We start from the raw sequence: 25,312 nt of genomic DNA on the forward strand, positions 1-25,312 counted from the left end.
CGCAAAAGAGCTAAACTATCACCATTTCCACGTGGCTTACGGTGACTCCAATCTTATCCACTGTATCTCAGTAATCAAATAATCTTCCAGTGACACCAAGGGCCGCCCTTCCTTCCAACCCTCCCAGTTCTTACGCAGAAGGATTCCTCACCTAGTCTGCCACCCTGGGTTGCCTTTCTTCCAAGACTTCCTCAGGGAGAAACATGCAATATTCTTTCATTATCTTATTAGAAAGTATGAAAGTAGCATCCTCAGTTAAAACATACTTGCGTTACAAAATACTTTAAAAGTTTTAGGCATACCTTGATAGTAATCTACCATCAAAGCGTAATTTGTTGGAAAGCACATTTTCAGTTAATGATGACCTAGTCCTTATTCTGTAAAAATAATTCACAATATTAGTTAAGATCTACACAAGCAAAATTAAACATTATTCATGCAAGCTACTTATGAAACTACAAACGCTCTTGAATTACGCGGAGAACAAATCATGAAAGCAGTGGGCCAAGTCAACATGTGAATTCAAACTGCTAACAAACCAACAACAAATACAACAGGAAATATGTGCTCACTATTTATGCTATCAGCCACATCCCTTTTTCACAGCTCTCTGGTGGAGATCAAAACTGTGAAGAAATTCCTTAATGATCTAAACTGCCCACTTCAGTTCAGCGTTACTGATGTTGGTAACACTATTTATTTATCAAAATATTTATATCCCATTGTTCTGCAAACGACTTGAGGCAGCTTACAATTACGTAAATGAAAACTATGTAATAAATAAAACACCAATTGTAACATTGATTGATGTTCAACCAAGTCATACACAGGGTAGGCCCAATGAGTAGAGAGTGGAGCTGCACTGCTGGCCCTTGCACACAGCTGGCTCACCTCAGGTGTTCATAGAATCATAGAATCATAGAATCATAGAGTTGGAAGAGACCACAAGGGCCATCCAGTCCAACCCCCTGCCAAGCAGGAAACACCATCAAAGCATTCCTGACAGATGGCTGTCAAGCCTCTGCTTAAAGACCTCCAAAGAAGGAGACTCCACCACACTCCTTGGCAGCAAATTCCACTGCCGAACAGCTCTTACTGTCAGGAAGTTCTTCCTAATGTTTAGGTGGAATTTTCTTTCTTGTAGTTTGAATCCGTTGCTCCGTGTCCGCTTCTCTGGAGCAGCAGAAAACAACCTTTCTCCCTCCTTTATATGACATCCTTTTATATATTTGAACATGGTTATCATATCACCCCTTAACCTTCTCTTCTCCAGGCTAAACATACCCAGCTCCCTAAGCCGTTCCTCATAAGGCATAGTTTCCAGGCCTTTGACCATTTTGGTTGCCCTCTTCTGGACACGTTCCAGCTTATCAGTATCCTTCTTGAACTGTGGTGTCCAGAACTGGACACAATACTCCAGGTGAGGTCTGACCAGAGCAGAATACAGTGGTACTATTACTTCCCTTGATCTAGATGCTATACTCCTATTGATGCAGCCCAGAATTGCATTGGCTTTTTTAGCTGCTGCATCACACTGCTGACTCATGTCAAGTTTGTGGTCAACCAAAACTCCTAGATCCTTTTCACATGTACTGCTCTCAAGCCAGGTGTCTCCCATCCTGTATTTGTGCCTTTCATTTTTTTTGCCCAAGTGTAGTACTTTACATTTCTCCTTGTTAAAATTCATCTTGTTTGCTTTGGCCCAGTTGTCTAATCTGTTAAGGTCATTCTGAAGTGTGATCCTGTCCTCTGGGGTGTTAGCCACCCCTCCCAATTTGGTGTCATCTGCAAACTTGCTCAGGATTCCCTCAAGCCCATCATCCAAGTCATTGATAAAGATGTTGAACAAGACTGGGCCCAAGACAGAACCCTGTGGCACCCCACTAGTCACTACTCTCCAGGATGAGGAGGAGCCATTGATGAGCACCCTTTGGGTTCGGTCAGTAAGCCAGCTACAAATCCACTGAATGGTAGCATTGTCTAGCCCACATTTTACCAGCTTCTTTACAAGAATATCATGGGGCACCTTGTCAAAGGCCTTGCTGAAATCAAGATAGGCTACATCCACAGCGTTCCCTTCATCTACCAGGCTTGTAATTCTGTCAAAAAATGAGATCAGATTAGTCTGACATGACTTATTTTTCAGGAACCCATGCTGACTTTTAGTGATCACAGAGTTTCTTTCTAGGTGCTCACAGACTGTTTGCTTAATGATCTGCTCTAGAATCTTTCCTGGTATTGATGTCAGGCTGACTGGGCGGTAATTGTTTGGGTCCTCTCTTTTCCCCTTTTTGAAAATAGGGACAACATTTGCCCTCCTCCAGTCTGCTGGAACTTCGCCTGTTCTCCAGGAATTTTCAAAGATTATTGCCAGTGGTTCTGAAATCACCTCTGCCAGTTGTTTTAATACTCTTGGATGTAGTTCATCTGGCCCTGGAGACTTGAATACATCTAAACTAGCCAAGTATTCTTGTACTACCTCCTTACTTATTCTGGGCTGTGTTTCCCCTGCTGAATCATCTGCTCCATATTCTTCAGGTCGGGCGTTTTTTTCTTTCTTGGAGAAGACTGAGGCAAAGAAGGCATTGAGGAGTTCTGCCCTTTCTCTGTCCCCTGTTTGCATTTCACCATCTTCTCCTCTGAGTGACCCCACTGTTTCCTTGTTTTTCCTTTTGCTACGGACATACCCATAAAAGCCCTTTTTGTTGCTTTTAACCTCTCTGGCGAGCCTGAGTTCATTCTGTGCTTTAGCTTTTCTGACTTTGTCTCTACACGTGCTGGCTATATGTTTGAATTCCTCTCTGGAGATTTCCCCCCTTTTCCATTTTTTGTACATATCCCTTTTAAATCTTAACTCAGTCAAAAGTTCTTTAGATAGCCAGCCTGGCTTCTTTAGGCACCTTCCATGTTTCCGTCTCATTGGTATTGCCTGAAGTTGTGCTTTTAATATCTCCCTTTTAACAAACTCCCAACCATCATGAACTCCCTTCCCTTTTAGTATTACTGTCCATGGGATTTCACCCAGCGTTTCCCTAAGTTTTCTGAAGTTGGCTTTCTTAAAGTCTAGAATTTGGACCTTAGTATGCTTGGTTGCTCCTTTCTGCTGGATAATAAACTCCAGAAGAGCATGGTCACTCCCACCTAATGATCCTGCCACTTCTACCCTACTAACCAAGTCATCACTATTGGTTAGGACCAGATCTAAAATGACTGATCCTCTTGTTGCTTCTCCCACTTTCTGGACAATGAAGTTGTCTGCAAGGCCAGTGAGGAATCTGTTCGACCTTATGCTCTTGGCTGAGTTTGACATCCAACAAATATCAGGATAGTTGAAATCCCCCATTACTACTATCTCACTTCCTTTGGAATGCTTGGCCATCTGTTCCAGGAAGGCATCATCTGTGTCCTCAAGAGTTGTTCAAGAGTTGGCATGGATGTCAGCAGTAAAAAGGCCTAAGGATGAATAGCTGCTGCTTGTGCACAAGCTTCCATGTGTTGGGCTTCCATATGGTTAGTAATCCCTATGTGTCATACAGACTTCTTAAGTGCAGATATGGCCCACAGCCACTGGCGGAGGAAGTGGGGTGCAATCCTCCCCGTGTGTCATCCCTGAGGGGGGTGACATTGCCATGCAGCCCCCCCCGGACGCTCACCCCGCCCCTGCACATGGCTAGCCCCACCTCCGGCATGTGCGCCGCTCCGAGTGCTGGAGCAGCTAGCTCCACCTCTGCCCACAGCATGCAAGACACTGGTCTTTCCAAGATGCCTCCATGAGATTTTCACATGAAAGGGGCTACAATCTCCATTTCATCTAGATTATTGACATCTGGCAAGACACACTAAGGACTAGATAAGACAACTCTGGGGATGTTACCAAACTGGCTGTCGGCTATGAAACTGTAGTAAAATGTTATTATCCACCCTTCACTCTTAAGGTCCCAGTATGGTTTTCATACTGAAGCACAATTGAAACACAATTTAAAACAGTTTTTAAAAACTTAAAATAAAAAATTCAATTAAAAATAAGGTGGGTCCTAAAAATATGTATCTCATTTACCAACGGGCAGGTCAAAGAAGCACATCTTCAGCATTCATCAAGGACTGTATAATGAGGTTGCCAGATGCACCTCTGTGGAACAGGAGTTCCACACAATTTAGAAACTGCCATAGAGCATGCCCTCTCCTGGGCTGCTACCTCCTGAGCTTCTGAACAACCAAGAGGGCCCCCGCTTCTGATCTTAGCACCCTAGAGGGTCTGTAGGGAAAGAGATGGTATTTCAGATATTTGGGGGCTAAGTGGTTTATGGCTTTAAACACTAAAGTGAACAGGTAAACTGGCAACTAATGCAGATATTTTAAAACTGGAGTTATATGTGATCCAAAGGGAACCACAGTTGGTAATCTTACTACTGTATACTGGACCAATTGAAGTTTCCAAGTCATCTTCAAGGGCAACCCCACATTGCCATAATCCCAGGAAAGACCCAGGGAAGAACAGTTGCCACATGAGGTCCAACTGGCTGTGCTCCAATTCAACAGCTTTGTTTACTAGAATGAAATCAAGCAGAATACTGCTGTCTGGTTGGACACCTAATAATGAACGATATGTTTATGTTCATTACGGTAATTTCAATGGGTCTAGTCTTAGGAAAATTTAGTTGAATATCACTCTTAGTCTCAATCTGTAGTAAAGATTGTTGGATTGGTCCCATCAAAATATATGGACATATAATATGTTCCTGTCAAAATATACTGATGAAATCTTTTAGGGTCCTGTCTCCAAAGCAGAGTTTTTGTAAGGAACATAGTACAACTGATCAGTGATCTATTTTGAATAATCTTATTTAAAAGTTTAATTAGAAATGATCATCCAAGGGTGTATATTGCATTTGTTGATTTCATCTGCTTATTTCCATTTGTGGAAAAAAAGCTAGCTGTTATTTTGTTACAAAAAATAACTCACGTTTCTTATACCTGGGCTCTTTCAGATTTAATGATCCAGTTAAAACTTCACAATAAGCCACAGTTTGTCTTAAATCATAACTGAATTGTGAATATGAAGAAAAAACAAAACATTTACTGTATTTCAAAGACAAAACAGGTCTGAGTGATTGGCACTCTTTTAGATGAAACAAAGAAACGCAGTTACGCTGTCTTAGATCAACCAAAGCTTCATTGAAATAATTTTAAGGCTATATTCAGTAAGACAACCCAACACAACAGCACATACTTACCTTGTTTCATGTAATGTTCTTTTTCTAAAGCGTAGAGGTGCTGTCCTTAATCCTGGAAGCATAAGATCCTTCTCATAAGTAGCATTCCCATTTTGTTCTGGATCACTTATCACAGCTCTAACAAACAAACAAACAAACAAACAAACAAAAAACCCCAAACCCCACATGATTTCATGGAAATAGTTTTATAGAATTAAAATATAAAGTCAAATTCTTACACTGGAACTAGCTATACATAGATATCAAGCTATACATAGATATCAAGAGACAGCCGCAGAATCTATGCATTCAAATTTATGCATACAATTTTTAAATAATGAATGTTTTATCTAAATTACACAGTATAACTAAGTTACAGGTAGGTAGCTGTGTTGGTCTGAGTCAAAGCAAAATAAAAAAATTCCTTCAGTAGCACCTGAAAGACCAACTAAGTTTTTATTTTGGTATGAGTTTTCGTGTGCATGCACACTTCTTCAGATACACTTGAAACAGAAGAGTCAGGCCCTTATGTATATACAGAGGGTGGTGGGGGTGGGTGGGAATGGGTGATGGGCTGATGGGAGTGGTAAACCTGTATAGTGGTAAACCAGTATAACTAAGTTAGCAATGCTTTCACCATTTAACCCTATTCACAACAAAAGATTTGGTCACAATTCTGTCGCAGAGGCAGGATGCGCTGGAAACAAGCGCAGGGACTGATGAGCGGAGGGGGAAGTGGGAGAGAAAAGGACAGTCACACCTGGTGTATTCTACCTCCTCCCTAAACTCTTTCTCCCATCCTTCTTGCCGCTCAGCTCACAGTGCATCACAACATGATTCTCTTCTGGGTTCTTTTAAATACATGCAACTCCCCATTTACACAGAGGCTATGTTCCGAGGCACCTTGTGTTTAAGTGAAATCACGTATATTGGGAACACCACTGGAAAAACCCCTAAACCTCTGGCAACCCTTGAAAAACACTTTTTAAAAAACCAAAAATCCACCATACTCAACCACAATTGTTCCCTCCAAACATCCTTGCTCAAACTCCAACTCTTCACAGGCCTCAAAGGTGAGTGCAAAGGATTCTGGGATTTCACTTGCAAAGCTTCATGGGATTGTTTGACACTATTTTCACACCATTTTTGCCATTTTCACACTCTTTTAGGGCTGATCTTGCACTGTTTCGTGCCACTTATGGGTTCGTAGAAATGTGTGTGTGTGTGTGTGTGTGTGTGTGTGTGGTTGCACATGCCTAGAATATGTGTAAATGGGAAGTTGCCTGTCCTCCTTCCCTAACACCAGGAATAGGAATACCTCCATGTGCAGGCCTGAGATGATGGATGTGAACAAGTAAGGAGTATTCTGTCAGCCACAAAAAGGAAAAGTAAGGTGTCAGTCCTATCTTGTTCCACATTAGACCTTGCTTGCCAGATTCTTTTATATTTGTTCTACATCCTGTTCCAAGGTACCAGATTATGACCATTACATATTTACAAAATCAATTTCAATTGATCTTATGCACAAATCAGTATGCCTAACATAATAATCTTATGGCATAATCTTATATTTACACAGCAGTATGCCACTGAACATAAGGAGACCTTCTAAGTGTGCATGCTTAATAAGAGTAGTGGGTTAAACCACAGAGTCTAGGGCTTGCCGATCAGAAGGTCGTCGGTTCGATTCCTTGCGACGGGGTAAGCTCCCGTTGCTCCATCCCAGCTCCTGCCAACCTAGCAGTTCGAAAGCACGTCAAAGTGCAAGTAGATAAATAGGTACCGCTACAGCTGGAAGGTAAACGGCGTTTCCATATGCTGCTCTGGTTTGCCAGAAGCGGCTTTGTCATGCTGGCCACATGACCTGGAAGCTGTATGCCGGCTCCCTCAGCCAATAACGCGAGATGAGCGCCGCAACCCCAGAGTCAGTCACGACTGGACCTAATGGTCAGGGGTCCCTTTACCTTTACCTTTTTAAGTTTATCATTTTCAACATCTTTTTTGTTTTCATGTTTTATGATGCAAATTACTGTGTGGATATGTGAAAGTTGGGTTATAGAATCAATAATAAACAGTGACATAATCCTATTGAATTTAGAAAATTTGGCTGCAATCCATTTACTTGTGAATAACCTCGTTGAATTCAATAGGACTTAATTCACAGTAGACATGGTTAGCATTGGAACCTTAGGCACTTTGAATTAATTTGCATCCATTTTTCTGGAAAAAATACATATATCTACACTGTATTTATTATATTTTATATATCAACATTTATATATCAACATTTGTATTTATTATCTTACCTAGATAACTGATCTATCATTACTTGTTCCACTACAGTTTGTTTTTTTCTTTCTTCTGCTACATCCTCCTGCAAGGCAAACATTAAAGAGAAAAATATATAATTACAGCAGTTAAGAAAATATTGTTAAAATGTTAGGATCATTTGGATTTCCTAAAAATTGATAGTGGATTTGGGTTGTAAAACTGGGACACACATAAAATGTTACCCAATAAAAAGCTTTCACAGCTTATTTATAAACTCAGTTATGGTTATTAGAGACTCATTTTTATTCAACTAGGTAAGAAAAGATAATTTGAGTGTCTGTCATATGTGCAAATATCATTCTAACAGAAAGAAAAACTGTTTCCATTACTTCTGCTTCCATTCAGAGCATCACAGCATAATAGACTAGTTGAACCTGTGTGACTACAGTGATATGAATTAATTTTAACACATTTTATACACTGCTCAGAAATGAAACACACATAGTCAATCATATGAAACTTGGATCCTATGTCACTGAGATAAAGCTAAACACAAGGTTTTGAGTAAGTAGGAAAGCCTCCTTATTTAAAAATGCTTGGAACAGAAACTAGTATATACAGAATTTTATAACAAGTTAACATTTCCCAGAAGACTTACAGCTTCCAATTTTCTTATGCTGTGCTGTACTGTGTAGGGTTTGCTTGTATAGCATTGCTGCAGAAGGGCCTTCTCATCATACGTTTTGTTTTCAGGCTGTAAATCCTATGTGGGAATAAAACATGTTCTCTAGATATTATCACTGATAATCAGTGGCCAAGACCAGCACTCTTGTTGCATTTGATTTGTGTTCCTCACCATCCAGAATGTGCAAGAAACATTTGTAGGCTCCAACCTCTGCTAGTGTCTTGCACATAACTCCTTTTTTTTTTAACTTCCCAGTATTATGAGCTGGTTTAAACTTGCACTGTTCACCTATATACTGTATATGCTGATAAATTGAAATGATGTAGATTTTGAGTACCTAGGAGAACTTATTTCTGCAGTGCTAATTCTGTTCTCTGGATCAAGGCAGTATGCAACTTATAAAAATAGTGTAGTATGTTATATGAATCCTGCATGCATAAATTCTATATACTTGTCTCAGCACAGTACTTTTACATAAAGGTTAGTGGAGTTCCCAGTGTCAAATGAAGTATGAATGTTACCTTTTCCTCAGCCATTCTTTCTGGAGGTTTGTGTTGTTGGTCATCCTTTGCTTTTTTTTCTGCAACTCTTTGAGAATACTGTTTATATCCCTCTTTCATTTCTGCTTCATACTGCTGATACTTGAGTTTGTATTTATCTGTTGGGGGTGGCAAATTTTCTGGTACAATGCTTTGCTCCCACAAAGAAAGCTGAAAATGAATCATGGGGAGCAGTCAAAACAGCAACTGCAATTGTGAAAGTTTAATAGCGAACACTTTGTTTTTTAAAAGTTGCCAAAAACTATCATGGTAATTGTAAGATGAAAGTAGAGTTATTTGTCAATAGGGCAGTTTATTATTGTACCAATTAACTACACAATGGGTGAAATGGACAAAGATTTCTACAAACTTCCATTATTATCTTGAATATAGCAATCCACACTTCATAGGCAAATCATAAATGGGAAATATAAACTGGCAAACTTTTTCTAGAATATTTGGGGGGATTTCAGCATTTGGATGCTTTATTTTTCTATTATTGGACTGAAGCAGAAATATTAATGATTTCATTATTATTTTGAGACACACACACACAAAATAAATGTGTTTAAGGTGTTTCTTTAACTATCTTACCTCAGCTTTCTCCAGCTCTGTTTTTCTTGCTGTCTGTGTAAAAGAAAGAGCAGAAACATAAATAAAAAATTTTTAATTTTTTTTTAGAGTTAATCAATATACTGTAATTCAAACAGAAATTAATTTCAGATATGACTTTAGGGGGAAATTAAATGAGTTATAAATATTTAAGTGCAACTCAATGCTTGTCTACTCAGAAATTGCCTCTAATGAACTCTGTAAGGCTTACTCGCATCTAAACCAACAGACCTTATACATAACCCAGAGCCACACATGCATATTCTATACACTTTGGTGTTATTAGACAGGACATGCATGAAAGGATCTACTACAGACCCTTTAATCATGGCCATTCAGTTGAATGTTCCACTGAAACAACTGCCTGCCATAATTAGTAATGTCATGCTAATGGACGATGCAGCTCATGAATGAATAAGACTCTTTTCCTCTATAAATGGGTATGGTAGAGCCATACTGAATACAATCAAGACCAGCGTATTTAGGGTGGTGATGATGCATGTTAAACAGTGAACAAGATCACAACATAAAAATGTAATATGTATTTAAAAGTAGAAGTCAAACAGTTACCCTTTTGCACTTTTCCAGCACCTTCATGATAAATGAACTGCCGCATCCAATCCCTCCTGAGCTTGCACCAGTTGGGACAGAAGCTGGGTAGGAGCAGCTCTTTTCCTGGTAATTCTGGTGCTTTCCCACCCCTCCAGTTTCCCTCCCATTGATTCCCATGGAAGGGCAATTCACTAAAGCAGCTCCAGGACTGGCATAGTTTTCTTTCTGGTTTGTGGGTTTAATGAGAGAAAAAATTGGATCATGGGGATTCAATGCCTCCTTCTGTCTGCCCTGGCACTCCCTGCTGTAGCACCCACCTATCCAATGCATCTCTGAATTCAGCTGCAGTACACTAGCCCTCATTCAGCCCACCACTTGGTCATGCACCACTTATGATCATGTCATGGATGAGTGATGTTTTATTATGGACTGGCATGGCATTTACCAGAAGCACCACCAGGTCACATAGCCACCCAAGCCTTGTTGGATGAGAGCCAATCTGTAGAGAAGAGCAGGCTTTACTTATACTTTATGGTCTTCCTTCCAAGATAGTACATCCTTGTGCCTCATCTCCCAGTACCTATAACCCTGAAGATGATATAGCTTGAAAATACTCCTGTTAACAAACTAACCTGTTGAATATCATAATGCTGTGCATAAGGGCTCTGTAATGGAGTACCCCAGCTGATATTCGAAGATGAAAGTAGTAGACCAGTATGAGGCTGTCCACCATTGTATGGAATGTAGGGATCACCATCCTAAAATGAAAAGGACTTTTTAAAGGGCAAAGTGTTATGCTTTGTTAAACTCGTGCAGAATATCAATTGCCCAAGAATTCAGGAAGCAAATTCGTAAAAATTATGGACATTGGAAATACACAAGGATAAGCTATCTGACCACATTAGTCAGACACAAGTATCATGTGTGTTATGGCAAGAGTTTTATCACACACAAGTAACAATACGAATTTCAGAGAGAAGCGTTGTTTTTTACATAAACCTAATCCGAATAATTAGGGTCACGAATTGGGGTCACGAAGAGTCGGACACAACTAAATGACTAAACAACAACAACAATCCAAATAATGCCAATTACCGGTAGGAACTGCAAAACAGTTTTCTATCCTGAAATATCACACACAGCTGCATATTCCACCCAACTTATTAAAAGAATGTTCTAATAAATTCAGAAAATTAGTTAGATGACTGGTAAGTGACATCAAGGGCAGCATATTCAAACTAGCACTATGAGATCTAGATATTATTTTGTTTTTTTACTTCCAGCAACTGCCACATCTAAAAGTTGGCTAATTTTCTGAAATTAATAGATAATTGTTACCTCATCCTCTGAATCTCCCAGCTTTCCCAGATCAAGGCACGGAACTCTGTAGAAAATCAGAAATTAGAAAATGTAACAAGCTTTCAAAACTTCCTTTGGTTTTCAGATGCCACAATATGTTTTCCTTTCAAGAAGTTTCATTGATTTCTAAAAGGGTCTAATTAAAAAGTTCCAACCCTCCTTTTCCTTATGGAATCAGGTAAAAGAAGAAAATAAAGAAAATAAATCCACTTCAGACTATTTCCAGCCCCATTTGCAAAGGACCCTTGAAGTTCTGTGAGGAAGTTCTGGAAGGCAATTTTTTGTTACCATCTCCTAAAGCTTGAGCCAATGAAGATTATTTCTTTTTCACTCTCCACTCATATAAGTAATGCATTTGTGAATATTTATGATTTAGAAAGAGGCATTCAGTCTGCTATTAATATTTAGCATCTGAAACCACTCTAGTTCTGTGAAATAATTGAAATGTGTAAAGATCTGCAAGAAGAAAACAGTGCCCAGAAAGGCTGCACTGCCACTAAACATTATCTATAATAACACTTCTACTTACTTAGATCTAGGGAAGTAATAGTACCACTGTATTCTGCTCTGGTCAGACCTCACCTGGAGTACTGTGTCCAGTTCTGGGCACCACAGTTCAAGAAGGATACTGACAAGCTGGAACGTGTCCAGAAGAGGGCAACCAAAATGGTCAAAGGCCTGGAAACGATGCCTTATGAGGAACGGCTTAGGGAGCTGGGTATGCTTAGCCTGGAGAAGAGAAGGTTAAGGGGTGATATGATAGCCATGTTGAAATATATAAAAGGATGTCATATGGAGGAGGGAGAAAGGTTGTTTTCTCCTGCTCCAGAGAAGCGGACACGGAGCAATGGATTCAAACTTCAAGAAAGAAGATTCCACCTAAACATTAGGAAGAACTTCCTGACAGTAAGAGCTGTTCAGCAGTGGAATTTGCTACCAAGGAGTGTGGTGGAGTCTCCTTCTTTGGAGGTCTTTAAGTAGAGGCTTGACAGCCATATGTCAAGAATGCGTTGATGGTGTTTCCTGCTTGGCAGGGGGTTGGACTGGATGGCCCTTGTGGTCTCTTCCAACTCTATGATTCTATGATTCTATACTTCACCCATTGTACATAGATGCATGCTCAGCAGCAATCCCTATCTTTCTGCCTTCATAGTCCTCCTAAATCCTCTCTAGCTCACATTAAAAGTCCCTAAACATTCTTTTCACATCAGTTGGCTAGTTTTTCTCCTTTGTCTACATGTCTTTCATTCCTGAACCCAACAGCCCTCCATACCTATATAACTTTAATCCCCATGTAAAATTTAATTTTCAAGTACAAAACCCGTTTAAAAAGCACATGAAACTCTGGAATAATTGTAGTAAAAAGAATGATACATTTCTCTCCACATAGTCTTCTTCAATGTATGAACTTGTTCATTGAGAAATACGTGAAAGCACTATTATAAAAACAAGAACACGGACCTTATAGATACACACATACCATACACACACAATGATTAAAATTTGATGAGAATTACTATTTCTCTTTGTAGAATTATGTAAGAAAAGTCTGGTATTAAGCAATTCTTATTTTCAGAGAGTTAGAGCTAGAGATCCTAAGGCTGAAGTTCTACTCACGAAAGCAGAAAGTAGGTTTTTGGGGGGATTCCCCCTTCCCCTGCAAATCTGCTCTGGAGGACTGGAACGCCCTCAAGAACAATGTGGAAGGTGGGGAAAGAAGAGACGGGAGGAATCTGAGAAAATAGCCATTCTCCTTCCAAGAGGAACAACATCCACTGGACCACCTGACCTTCCATTAACAGAAGAAAGGGCTGCTTTGGATTCATATGAAATGAAAAATGTGACAGTGCTGTGAAGGGGGAGGCAGTAAACAAAACATAGGCAGTAAAAAAGAAAAGAAAACATTGACTTACTCAGCTGGTCGAGGGCCATGTTTTGTTTTTGTATGTGGCCTCCATCCCTAAGGGAAGAAAAAAATAGAACCATGTTTAATTCCAGGGTTTTTCCCATACTTCTAAACCCTAAGATTTGAAATCTTTTAAATGAGTATCAATCCGGGTCGAAATACATTTAATTGATGGGCACAGTCGGGGAGAAACCAAGGTTTGTTCTTGGGTTTACAGCATGTGATTTGTCTGGAGGAGACAAATCATAGCCCCAGGATTGGATGACACATTAAACCTTGCAGCAGCGCAGCAGCAGGAAGACCAGGGTTGCAGTGCAGCAACTGAAATCTCCTCTCCGGGAACCCTCATGTTTGCACTGAGGCCAAACCATGATTTGACTTAGTGTTACACACTAAGCAGCTCTTACAGTATTTAGTGACACGTCAGTTTAGTGACATGGTATTTTTCATACCACAACAGGATAGGACAGATGCGGTATCTGATAGTATGTTGTAACAAGGGATTGTTTTGAAAAATTATAACGCAAGCAATGAGACAAATATGAAGGAGGATCCAATACTGAACTTCACTTACCGTATGTACCAATGACTCTCCAGATAATGGTTAATGATTTTTATCTTTTATTTTTTTAAAATATTAATCTTTAATATGTTCAACTTACTTGAGCAAGTTTGTAGTTCCTTGAGGACAGGGCTGCTTGCTTTCTTGGAGATGCAGCAACTCCTTTAATCTCCAGATCCATTTGAATTCAGGTATTAACTACCTGGGGGGGGGAAGGAAAGCAAAAAAAGGTTATTCTCCCAGGATGGGAGAAAAAATGACTTGTGCTAAGACGGATATTAACAAAACAGTATTTCCCATAATACAGCAATTAATTCCCTCCTGAACTGCACTTCTCCCCATAAGCATTCAATTCCGTTACCAATTTATTGTTTAAAATGAGAGCATCTATCAGCTTTAACAAATTTCATACTTCAGGCTCAACCAGATGCAGCTTGAAACCAGAGTCTCAAAAACCATCCTTGGATACTCTAAGTCAGGCATCCCCAAACTGCGGCCCTCCAGATGTTTTGGCCTACAACTCCCATGATCCCTAGCTAACAGGACCAGTGGTCAGGGATGATGGGAATTGTAGTCCAAAACACCTGGAGGGCCGCAGTTTGGGGATGCCTGCTCTAAGTTCTAAATTTTCATTTCAACATACAAGCACAAATAAGCCATTACACCATGAAGGACTTTTTCTGCAGTTTTATTCAATTTTCTCATATTCATGCAACAAATAAATTAACTCAGGGATACATGCTCACTACATAGAACAAACCAGTTAAATGTACAGTACTAAAAATAATGAAACCTCTATTTATATGGGTACCAATGCAAAGTAGTCAGAAGGGTGACTGAGTTGTTTCAACTATGATGTAGTGTGCTTGCAAGCATGCATAGAACAGAATACAAGAGGGAGTATGACATGAAAGTAAGAAATATTGTATGGGGGGGGTCCTCTCTCAGGGCACCATACTGTATTACCAAAGTCCACCCCTGAACATAGTTTCCATGATGGCTAGTAGCCACTGATTCCCTTGGAAGCCTCAGTTAGGGTTAGGGTTCTGCTGTCCTTTGAGGACACTGATTCATCTCTCATGGTGGCAGAGCCAGTAACTATGGAAGGGCTAGCCAGGCTTTTTGTCCCAGGGTTAAGTGAGGGGTGTCATTGAGGCTCCCAGCCTCTCTCTGTGTGTACACATGTACGCAAAAAAGCATTTTGGAGGGGGTGCCAAACTGGGTCTTTGGGGTGAAATAAAGCCTACCAGTTTTGCCCCTGCTGGTGGGAAACGCTGTAACCCTGTCTGAGACCATAGAACAGGGCTGGTAATAAAATATATTTTAACAAAATCGTAGAATTAAACCAGCAGACCTGTTTACAGAACCACAGAATGGCAGAGTTGGAAGGGACCCTCTTCTGATCATCTACTCCCCTCCCGCGACAACATATTATATCTGCAAATAAATGTATTGGGGGGCTGCCCTGCAGCTGAAGGACAGTTTTTAAAGTAACTTGGGAGTTAAAAGTGATCTAAAAGCAGGTGGGCCCCCTGGGACTTCCTTTGGGCTCTGCTACATATATAGTTAGCTTCGATCGCGGCGCCTTCGGGCACTTCGCTCGCGCACGGTCCCGTTTTCCCGCCACCAGAAGCGAGCGCGGCCATGGAGCTCTCTCACCACCGCCTGCTGCCGGGCTGGGGATCCGCGGCCAAGCACGGCGGCCGCCTCTCGGCGAACGCGGCTCCGTCCATGGCTCCTCGCTCTCCCTCGGCGAGGTCGGTGCGTGCGCGGGAGGAGGAGGGCGGCGAAGGCGGCCCGTAGTAGTCTAGGCTGCCCGTCAACAAATCTTTTCTCTCTTTCACATACCACTCGGTGGAGGTACGACTTTGGTGCTAAGGGCGGCGGAGAAACGGCGGTTGGAATTTGAAAAGGCCCCGCTAGTTTGTCCGTTAACGGCTCCCGGGAAGGGATGCGTTGGGGGCGCGCCCCCGCGGTTGCCTAGGCCACCGGTAAACAAGACGGAACGCCGCTCCCTCCTCAACCGCCACTTCGGCGCGTTAAGTTGAAAAGGCGCCCCGAGAGGCAAACGGGGAGGCCGGGCGAGCGCCCTGATCTGCTCCTCTCACCTCAGCGACGACGTCCCTTCCTCCCTCGGCCTCTTCCCGCCTGGGCGCTTCCTTGTCCAGCCTCCTTCCCAGCCCCCAGCCCCCCCCCCGCTCTCTCTTCTTGGCTTGCTCCTCCGTGAGCTCCTCCCTAGGAAGCGGGTCTAGAGGTGCTGGTGCTGCCCTAGTAGGAGCGCAGTCACAGAGACCCGGGGGGATGTAGGGAAGCGGGCATCCACCCCACCTTCCCCTAAAATCGCAGAGCATTTGTAAAAATGCGGCAGCTCCTCTCTCACCTGGAGCTTGCGCACTTTTTTTTTTACCAGGCATACCTCCAAGCGGGAAGGAGGGGCGACTACTAAAGGCCACCGTTGCAACAACCTCTCTACTCCATACGCTGCTGCCATAACAACATCGCGGTGCTCGGGACAAGTTCCGGGGGTAATTCCACAAATCGGATTACGAGGTATATATGAGCCAACTTTTGCTATGATGATTGCCTTAAACTGCCTTAAACGGGCGGTCCTGGTTTGTGTGCTTTTATAAAGTTCCTGTACCAGCCAGCTTTCTCATAATGCAAGAAACTACTATTACACTCATGATCCCAAGCAAGCGTGGTGTTGTACGATGGAACCATATATATATACCGGTATATATATTTACACCCAGTCTGCAGGGCAATCCATGTCAGGTTTTTCTATCATGACAAAAAGTTTTTTTCCTCATAATGTATTTTATGCTGCTCTCAGTAATGGATACAATCTTGAAATTAAGTTTACTGTATGTAGAATACACAAGTGTGAATTCAAAGATAGCTTTATTTCTGTTAAATAAATCATGACAGTGTAATATGCCATGTTTTGTTGCTCATCTGAGGATGCATTTACCTGATTTTAAGACCTACTAAGGAAAAGATTATTATTATTACGTAAAACCACCTATGATTAATACTTCTTCAATCCTACTGAAGCCCTACGTAAAAAAGATTTGTCATAGAATTCTGTCTTCATAGTATTTGCAGGGATCAAATAAGTAAGAAATATTTTTCCTCAAATTTCAAACTTAGGGAACATTTTCCATCTGTTTTTGTCCACTTATACCTAAATATGGATTATATGACACCCCATCAGGTAAGTTACAACATTTCACTATTGTTAGCTAGTCAGTTTTTCAGTACTTCTGATGCTCTATACAATTTTCAGGGAGGCTGGCAAAAATTATTAAGATTGAGGTAACAGAATCATAGAATTGTACAGTTGGAAGGGACCAATTCCCTGCAATGCAGGAATCTTTCACCCAACACGAGGCTCATGCTCTACCAACTAAGCTATCCCAGTACTGTACCTTTCCACAGTGAATTGTATAAAGTTTCCAGAGTATTTCAATTGTTTCATAACAAAAGAAAAACAAAACAGGACTCACTGCTTGTCAGTACACAGTATTGGCTCAAAATCTTTTCTGTTGAGACATTCATGTGAAACATGTAGACTTTAAAAGTAAGAAATTGAAAAAAAATGTATACAACATAATCTGTTACCATTCCTTGACTTTAATAGTTGTAAAAAAAATGTTGCATCTTTACAGTGTAGTGGAATACTATACTGTATAGAGCTTTTAGTGTAATATATACAGAAATACCTTTATATAGAATAAATAGAAAAGTTTCATAAATATATTGTATCAATGCATATTGCAGCAAATGTGAACCTGTTCCATAATAATTTAAAAGTGCATTATAATATGTGCAATAATTCATCACAAGTTTTTAAATATGATTTATCTTATCTATCTAATTCATTTTTAATACGTCGTCTTAACCCAGTCTCTGGTTCTGCTGTTTCTTGATCAATTACTTCATCATCTTCCATCTTCTTTGGGTCTTCTGTTGGACTAAGCAAGAACTCATGATCATAGTGCTTATGCACCTCTTCATCACAGTGTTCCTCAATATCTTCAAACAGCTCTTTATGCCCACAGTTTTCATTATCACCCTCACCCATCTCTGCCTCAGGATGTGAACTGAATGACTGAATAAGATCTTCAAGCCGCTCTTGGCAAGTGTGGCTAACGTCTGAATTTCCCAAAAAAAAAAAAACGGGGAGGGGAGAAAATGAGAGATTTAAAATTATAATTAAGTCCACTGTGTGTATAATAATTAAAACAGAGCTGCTATCAGAGAATTGCAAATGAGCAACCAGCTTTATTAGATGGCAGTATACACTACATTAAAGTATACAGTTCTTTAACTTGTCTATTAAATCGTAAGTCATGTTTCTTTTGTTCTGTAGCATAAACAAATATTTAGATAATTCACAGGTCCATCTTCCTCTATAAAAATGAGTGAGGAACACCATAGAAGCTGCAGATCTGCATCCACTAATAATGTAATGAAAGGGTGGGCAACCTTTGGCCTGTCCTCCCCTGTTTTCCCCAAACCACACCTATCGGCCCTACACCTTATGTCAAAGCTTTCCAAACTTTTCATGTTGGTGACACACTTTTTAGACATGCATCATTTCACAACACAGTAATTCAGTTTTACTAGCAAACCAGAGGTTAAACTAACCTCTTTCCAGCACTGGGAGGAGCACAGGAAGTGTTCACACAACACCCCTACACATGTTGCGACACAGTTTGGAAAGTTCTGCCTTATGTCATATATGGTCAGGTAGCGGCACAGCTGGATCAGCTGCATGCCTAAGTATTCCATGGCAAACTCAATAGCACCACTGATTTATGCAGAAAGCAGGGTTGAAGTCACAGCCTATCAGCCAATGGGCAGTGAGTTCAAGCCTGCTAAATTAGCTGACTGTGCTCCCAGCCCTATGCTCAGCACTGTGGTCCCCAAGTGTCCAACAAACAGCTGAGTGTTAGACACTTGGAAACTACTGGACAAGGACTTGGGACAGGTTGGCAGGACAGCCTGGCTGTTGAAGCTGGACAACATAGGTGGGGACAAATAGCAATTTGGCCTGCTGGGCTAAAAAGTTTCCCCACCCCTGAGCTAATGGGAAGGTATGCTGTGCCCTCTAATTGCTTAGAAAGAACAATACTACACTATACCACCAAGTCATACAAATATGTCAAGACCTGCAAAATCATATGCAAAACCTTCAGCCAGAGTCTCAAGCAGGGGTTATTACAGTGTGATTTTAACATATTAAACATGTAAGTACCTTCTGGTTTCATTGTTGATTTGTCCAATCCACTTTCTTTCATCAGCTTCCTAATGGACTCAAGCTGTACCATAATTTCATCTTTCTGTTCCGAAGCCAAGGCATTAATGCTGACATGAAATTAATTGAAAAGTCAGCAGGTAGTAATAGGGAACAGCTGTTAATATGCCACCAAAATACTTTTTCTAGCCCTCTTATAAGAAAACTCTTAATTATATATTCTTATGACAGCACTTAAAAATCAGACAGGTTGTGGAAACATCTTTCAACTATGCCAGTCACTAGGGACCACCTTTCATCACATCAAGGAAGCAATAGGAATTCTCCTGCTGTCAGGATTCTGCAATCCAGATTAAAACCACAGACACAAACTGGCAAGTGCAAAGAAGCAAACAACATTGTATTGATAATACAGGCACAAAACCTAACTGCATCTGCCATGATGTGGCCAGAAGCTGATAAATGGATCTATGTAATATTGCTCAAGATAAGGGACCCAGGTGGCTCTTTGGGTTAAACCACTGAGCCTAGGGCTTGCTGATCAGAAGGTCAGCGGTTTGAATCCCTGTGGCGGGGTGAGCTCCCGTTGCTCGGTCCCAGCTCCTGCCAACCTAGCAGTTCGAAAGCACATCAAAATGCAAGTAGATAAATAGGAAGGTAAACGGCGGGAAGGTAAACGGCGTTTCCGTGTGCTGCTCTGGTTCGCCAGAAGTGGCTTTGTCATGCTGGCCACATGACCTGGAAACTATACGCTGGCTCCCTCGGCCAATAATGCGAGATGAGCGCACAACCCCAGAGTCGGTCACAACTGGACCAAATGGTCAGGGGTCCCTTTACCTTAATATTGCTCAAGACACATGCAAAAGAAGAGGTCCAAGATATACTCAAACTCTCATCTACTGTACTTATCTACCACTGTTAGTCTAATAAATGTTTAAATGGATCATTCAAGTGATACTGGTATAATTTATTTTTCAATCGTAAAATATTCAGATCTGTAAGTACTCCAAATGCATGAAAAGCCTGTATGAAGAAAACTTAACATTGGCACCTTGTAATTTGAATTACTCATCCAATCTTGTGTAGCCTGCCTTGCCAGAATGCTATTTAGGGTCTAGGAAGGGAGTGTAAAGATTGTTCCAGGATTATTATTTTTTATATTGTCAATTATTGTTAATGCAGAAAATATGGAGACAGCAAGGCAATTCACATGCTAATATTCTTGTGATGTTTAATCACATTTACCAATTCACAATTGTCTTGAGAGCTGAAATATTACTAAATCAAATCTCCACCAAAATACTCACCAGCTTGAAAGTGGATCTAACTGATTCAATAAAGAATTTAACATTTTCTCTGTCTGTGCTAGATGTTGCTCCAACTCCATAAGCTGGCGTTCTACAAGTGAGAACAAATACTTTTAAATCAGTGTTGCTAATAGGTATTTAAAAACCAATAATCTATATATCTACTTTTCAAGAGGAGCTATGTAATTGGACTAAAGCATTCAAGGGCTGTAATCTTAAACCTACCGTATTTTTTAATAATAATAAAAAAACTAAGTTTCACTGAACTCAGTAGAATTTACTTCAGGATAAACATGCCTGGGACTGCACAATAAATAATATAATGAAGAGAAAATTTGAAAAGGCCATTTTACCAGCAAAATTTGCTAGGAAAAAACAGCTTCACTTATTTGATTAAATGAGCAGCATTTGATCTGACAGACATTTTTTCCTAAAAACCAAATACACATTAAGTAATGCATTCCCCCACATTATCAACACTCCCAAGAATTCTGTTCTCCAAAGTAGATTGCTCTAGTCTGTGCTAAGGAATAATGATACAAAGTAGCTTTGCCATAACTATCAGTAAGCAGTGAGTGGAATGCATTTTCAGGAATGCACTCAACTCGAAAAACAGCAGCCCAAAAAGCAATTAAGATTATACAATTCTAGCAATTTGATTGCTGTTCACACAAACGGGAAGAGAAGGGCTGTAGAAAAAAATCTATCAAGCTTCTTAAGCTGAGGTGTGATTGCCTGAACTACTATGTCCAAACTATATGATAAAGATCTCTAGGCCTGAGATTTCTGAACAAACTTCTACCTGTTTCTTTTGTCTTAACTTCTGTAGTTTTTTCTTTCTTGGACAAGCTTTCCTCTTGAGATTTCATCTACAAAAAAGTAAACAAAATTTACCACAAAAGCTTTTAATATTGAAAATAACTAAACCTCAAGAAAATGTTTCACTCATTTAAATTAATGTGAAGACACGAGGCAGGTAATAATACTTTATCTTGGAAATAAAGTGTAATCCAAAATATATTTCCCCATCTGCTTAATTTAGGTTCCAGCCTCTTTATTCTCACTGACTTCACTATGACAAAACCAGCATCAATCCAAAGTTTCCAGTTGAACTAAGCTGAAAACGAGTCCCTTCCTAGTCATGATGTTTTAACTTACAGTTCAGTTTTACTGATTTAGTCATACCGATTTTAGTATAATTTCTTATTCCAGATACAATCCTAAGATTAAAATTCCCACTGCTACGATCAAAATTCCCACTGTCTACGGCCATACTACCCTGAACACGCCCGATCTCGTCTGATCTCGGAAGCTAAGCAGGGTCAGGCCTGGTTAGTACTTGGATGGGAGAACCTAGTATGCCAATGAATATTTCAAGTGTTGCTGGAGAAATACACTTCTCTGCTTGGTTATCATTTCCACTTGCACTATCTGTAGACACCCTTTCCTGTGATGCAGGCAACCTTCTAAGCAAGGGGTTGCCACCATTACACAGACAGAGGAATGAGTTTAATGCTTATTCTAGCTTTGGAGCAGAGCACTTGGTAGAGTCGGAAAGGCCCAACCACCTCCAACTCCAGTTGGCTTTGCTGTTGACTTCTCTCCTTTTTGTAGGCAATAATTTTTCTAGGCATAGCTTGCGGCTATGTTTGTTTTACTGCCTGCTGGCGCATAAAGTAGGAAGCTACTTGAGGGGTCTCAGCTGAATATGGTGGTGAGGGGAGGATGTGGCATCCTAAATAGTAGTAGTAGTAGTAGTAGTAATTTATACCCTGCACATCTGGCTGGGTTTCCCCAGCCATTCTGGGTGGCTTCCAACAAAAGATTAAAAATACATTAAAAGATCAGTCATTAAAAACTTCCCTAAACAGGGCTGCCTTCAGATGTCTTCTAAATGTCAGATAGTTGTTAATTTCTTTGACATCTGATGGGAGGACGTTCCATGGGGCGGACGCCACTACTGAGAAGGCCCTCTGCCTAGTTCCCTGTAACTTCACTTCTCGCAGTGAGGGAATCTTGTCTTGTTTCTGCTTTGCGTCAGAACAGAGACTGTTCTAAAAGCTATGTGCAAAGGCATCATTATCATCACCTTTTCCTGCATTGTTCCAAAGTTGTTTGGGAGTGGGGCATGTTTGTGGCATTATCATTACGCACATGACTGAACAAATCCCAGTTCTGTACAATTACGTGGATCATAAATTCTCTTGCTTACTAATAGTTACCTTTAAGAACTTGTATAAAGCAAATACACCCACACCAACAGCATACAAGGGCATGAGTGTTAAAGCAAAGTCTTTGCCATTCCCTCTAGTCCTCTCAGTCTTCATCTCCTTCTCCATTGCATTTCTCATTTGTTGGATGCTTTGGTATGTTTTGCTTTCAGAACCCTCTGAATTCATCTGTGACTGCAAGATTCTCTCAGATCCACCTGAAAAACAAATCATACATACATGTATGTAATACATACATACATGTGTGTAATACATACATGTGTGGGGTTTACTCATGAGTGTAGGAAAGAATAGCAAAAGGGGAAAAGAAAGACAGACAGATACTTTGACCTGCAAAGCCTGTGGAGTAAGTGCGACCCCGCATTTACCCCTCAGGTCATTTTTATTACAATCAGAACACGTCACAGATTTCAAACGCTCCAATGACAATTCATTCAGCTTTCCCCAGCTCCTCCCAAAGGTTCCCAAATGGCAGGAAGGTGGGATACTTGCCTGAAAGCAACTCAGGATGAAACGTGAGTTTTAAGTATAGAGAAATGGAGACTTAAGCATCCTGTGGACTTTATATCGCAAATCTTACATTCTATAACCCAGGTGGAAAAAGTCTGACATAATGAATTATAAAATTCAGATCATCCTCTTCAACCACACACATGATCATAAATCTATTATTTCTTTCAATAAATCCCTGGGATGCTACTGCTACATATATGCACATACAAACAGGTGGAAATAAAAAACATGAGAAGTGCGCAAGTCTGTGAAGAAGAGAATTGTTCTGCAGCATGGAGAAATAAGCTTCACTGTGATAAGCAATTCTAGGTACAGCCTCAATGTATTAATGTGAGATTGGCTGATGCTAATGAACATGGCAAGAGGCTTCTCCACTCCACTCTTAAAATTAGCCCCTCTTAAAAACTCTTATAAGTCTCCTCTTTGCAGATGGAGCTCTGCGGTCAGAGTCACATAAGACACAGGAATTGGCTGGGAATGTTTTAATTTCATTTTGTGCTATACTGTATGTTGACATTTTGTTTGATTTTATGTCCTGCTGGAGCTTGAAAGACTTCTATACTTTAGCCATCTTGTTATAATGGAAAAGCTGGAGTGGTACCTATTTATCTACTTGCACTCTGATGTGCTTTTGAACTGCTACTGGTAGGTTGGCAGGAGCAGGGACCAAGCAACAGGAGCTCACCCCGTCGCAGGGATTCGAACCGCTGACCTTCTGATCGGCAAGCCCTAGGCTCTGTGGTTTAACCCACAGTGCCACCCGCGTCCCACACAAAAAAAGATAGCTTAAATCTGAACTAAGGAGACATACCTCATGCTGCTATAGAAATGTCTGAAATTTTAATTTCTAATTTTCTTGATGGATTTTAGGCCAAAAGGAAGTTAGCCAGGCTTTCCCCCTGAAAATAATGATCTTCCAAGACTTTATCAATATTAAGAACATAGAAACAAAAGTGGGTTTTTCTCATTCTGCCCATCTATACCCTAGAAGTTGTGTTTCCCAGAATGCATAAAAGGCAGAAAACACCAGTTTTTCACCTTCCTTGGGACTAATTCAATACTACCACTCGAAACATTATTGTTCCAGAAGAAAAGAAGAAGAAGAAGAAGAAGAAGAAGAAGAAGAAGAAGAAGAAGAAGAAGAAGAAGAAGAAGAAGAAGAAGAAGAAGAAGAAGAAGAAAGAAGAAGAAGAAGAAGAAGAATTAATGAGTTAAAGGGGGAAGGTAACATCCAAACGTTGGAGCTCTTCGTAGCACACTAACAACATAAGAGACGCCAATGACCGTTAATGCCCAGCATCACCTTTCTCCTCCAGTATCACCCATGCCTACCTTTACAACAAAAAAATCTTTTAAAATGGGGGCGGGACTTAAGGAAGATGGCTTGCAAAAATGAACTTCTTGAAAGAAAAACACCGTTCGCTAACTAGTCTAATGAAGCTCCCTCGTTTCCCTCTGTAACCGGACTGAAGGGATGGGACGGGGACGGGGACGGGGAAGGTGGCTGACACCACATACCGTGGCGCTGCTGATGGAGATCGTGGCGACCAGGGGAGGCCTTGGCCCCTCGCGGGGACCTGCCGCTTCCGCCGAACATCCTCGGCATGACCACGAAAACGCAGAGCACCAGCAAGACGGAGATGAACACCTGCTGCACCGACGACAGCACCATCGCGATGGCAGCGGGGAAAGGAGCAGCAAGAACGGCAGCAGCGGAGGAAACAACCGAAAGGAGAAGCAGAGGGCGGCAAACGGCCCTCGGCCAGCCGGGAATCGTCGAGCGGTTCGTGTCGGCTTCGTCCACCGGAAAGACGCCTGGGGAAAGCGAGAGTCAGGAGCGAGGGAAGTTAGGCGAGGAAACCATAAACGTGGGAAGGGTGACTTCCGGCCCCGCGACGCCTCCGCTTTTCCTTTCTGGTGCCCCCTGGCGGGCTCCAGGCGACACGGAAAAGCGAAGTGCCTTTTGCCTCCATAGGAAATTAGAGAGCGATGTTAGCTAGTTCAACTCGGGGCCTAATCGGCTCTCTGAGGAAAACTTAGCGGAGGGGAAATCTGCGCGGCTACTGCCGATTGCCTTTACTGTATCCCTCTTCCTGTGGGCGGGAACATCATCCCGAGGCGGAGACCGTTAGGGCAACGGTCGCTGCGCGCTCTGTCCAGCCCGCGCGTTCCTGTCAGGGCGCAGCGGCCATGAGGCGGTTGTGGCCGTGGCTCGTCTTGGGGCTGGTCGTCCCCGAGGAGGAGCCCATCCAGCAGAAATTCCGAACCTACCCCCAGATTACTGACCAGACCTTTATCCGTC

The 25,312-nt window shown here is 41.3% G+C and overlaps 2 protein-coding genes across 6 annotated transcripts in view; both read right to left on the bottom strand.

Moving 5' to 3' along the window:
* Nucleotides 1-16,173, bottom strand: part of CAPS2 (calcyphosine 2) — a 32,252-nt gene extending 16,079 nt beyond the window's left edge. The window contains exons 1-11 of one of the 5 annotated variants that reach the window (XM_035127876.2): nt 16,080-16,173; nt 13,800-13,901; nt 13,145-13,191; nt 11,211-11,256; nt 10,505-10,630; nt 9,303-9,335; nt 8,691-8,879; nt 8,143-8,247; nt 7,520-7,587; nt 5,235-5,351; nt 303-377 (exon numbers count right to left, since the gene is read on the bottom strand). In XM_035127876.2, coding sequence (XP_034983767.2) covers nt 303-377; nt 5,235-5,351; nt 7,520-7,587; nt 8,143-8,247; nt 8,691-8,879; nt 9,303-9,335; nt 10,505-10,630; nt 11,211-11,256; nt 13,145-13,191; nt 13,800-13,880 — 887 coding nt within the window. In that variant the 5' untranslated portion in view covers nt 13,881-13,901; nt 16,080-16,173. The other 4 variants (XM_035127874.2, XM_035127873.2, XM_060279670.1 and 1 more) reach the window with 4 other exon arrangements.
* A 1,223-nt stretch (nt 16,174-17,396) lies between these two features.
* On the bottom strand, nt 17,397-25,294 carry CCDC107 (coiled-coil domain containing 107). The gene is made up of 6 exons (XM_035127877.2): nt 24,529-25,294; nt 22,489-22,694; nt 21,069-21,135; nt 20,267-20,357; nt 18,960-19,069; nt 17,397-17,854 (listed from the first exon to the last, which is right to left on the bottom strand). The coding sequence occupies exons 1-6, from the start codon at nt 24,680-24,682 to the stop codon at nt 17,565-17,567; spliced, it is 918 nt and encodes a 305-aa protein (XP_034983768.2). The 5' UTR covers nt 24,683-25,294; the 3' UTR covers nt 17,397-17,564.
* Between the last annotated feature and the right edge of the window lie 18 nt (nt 25,295-25,312).

This window comes from Zootoca vivipara, chromosome 10 (assembly GCF_963506605.1).
Source record: "Zootoca vivipara chromosome 10, rZooViv1.1, whole genome shotgun sequence".
In the NCBI taxonomy this organism is placed as follows: domain Eukaryota; kingdom Metazoa; phylum Chordata; class Lepidosauria; order Squamata; family Lacertidae; genus Zootoca; species Zootoca vivipara.

Coding starts and splice junctions, on each gene's coding strand:
- CCDC107 (XM_035127877.2), bottom strand. CDS start 24,682: ATGGTGCTGTCGTCGGTGCAGCAGGTGTTCATCTCCGTCTTGCTGGTG. Junction 22,695..24,528: donor TCTCCATCAGCAGCGCCACG/GTATGTGGTGTC, acceptor TTTGTTTTTCAG/GTGGATCTGAGAGAATCTTG. Junction 20,358..21,068: donor AGTTAAGACAAAAGAAACAG/GTAGAAGTTTGT, acceptor TCTCACTTGTAG/AACGCCAGCTTATGGAGTTG.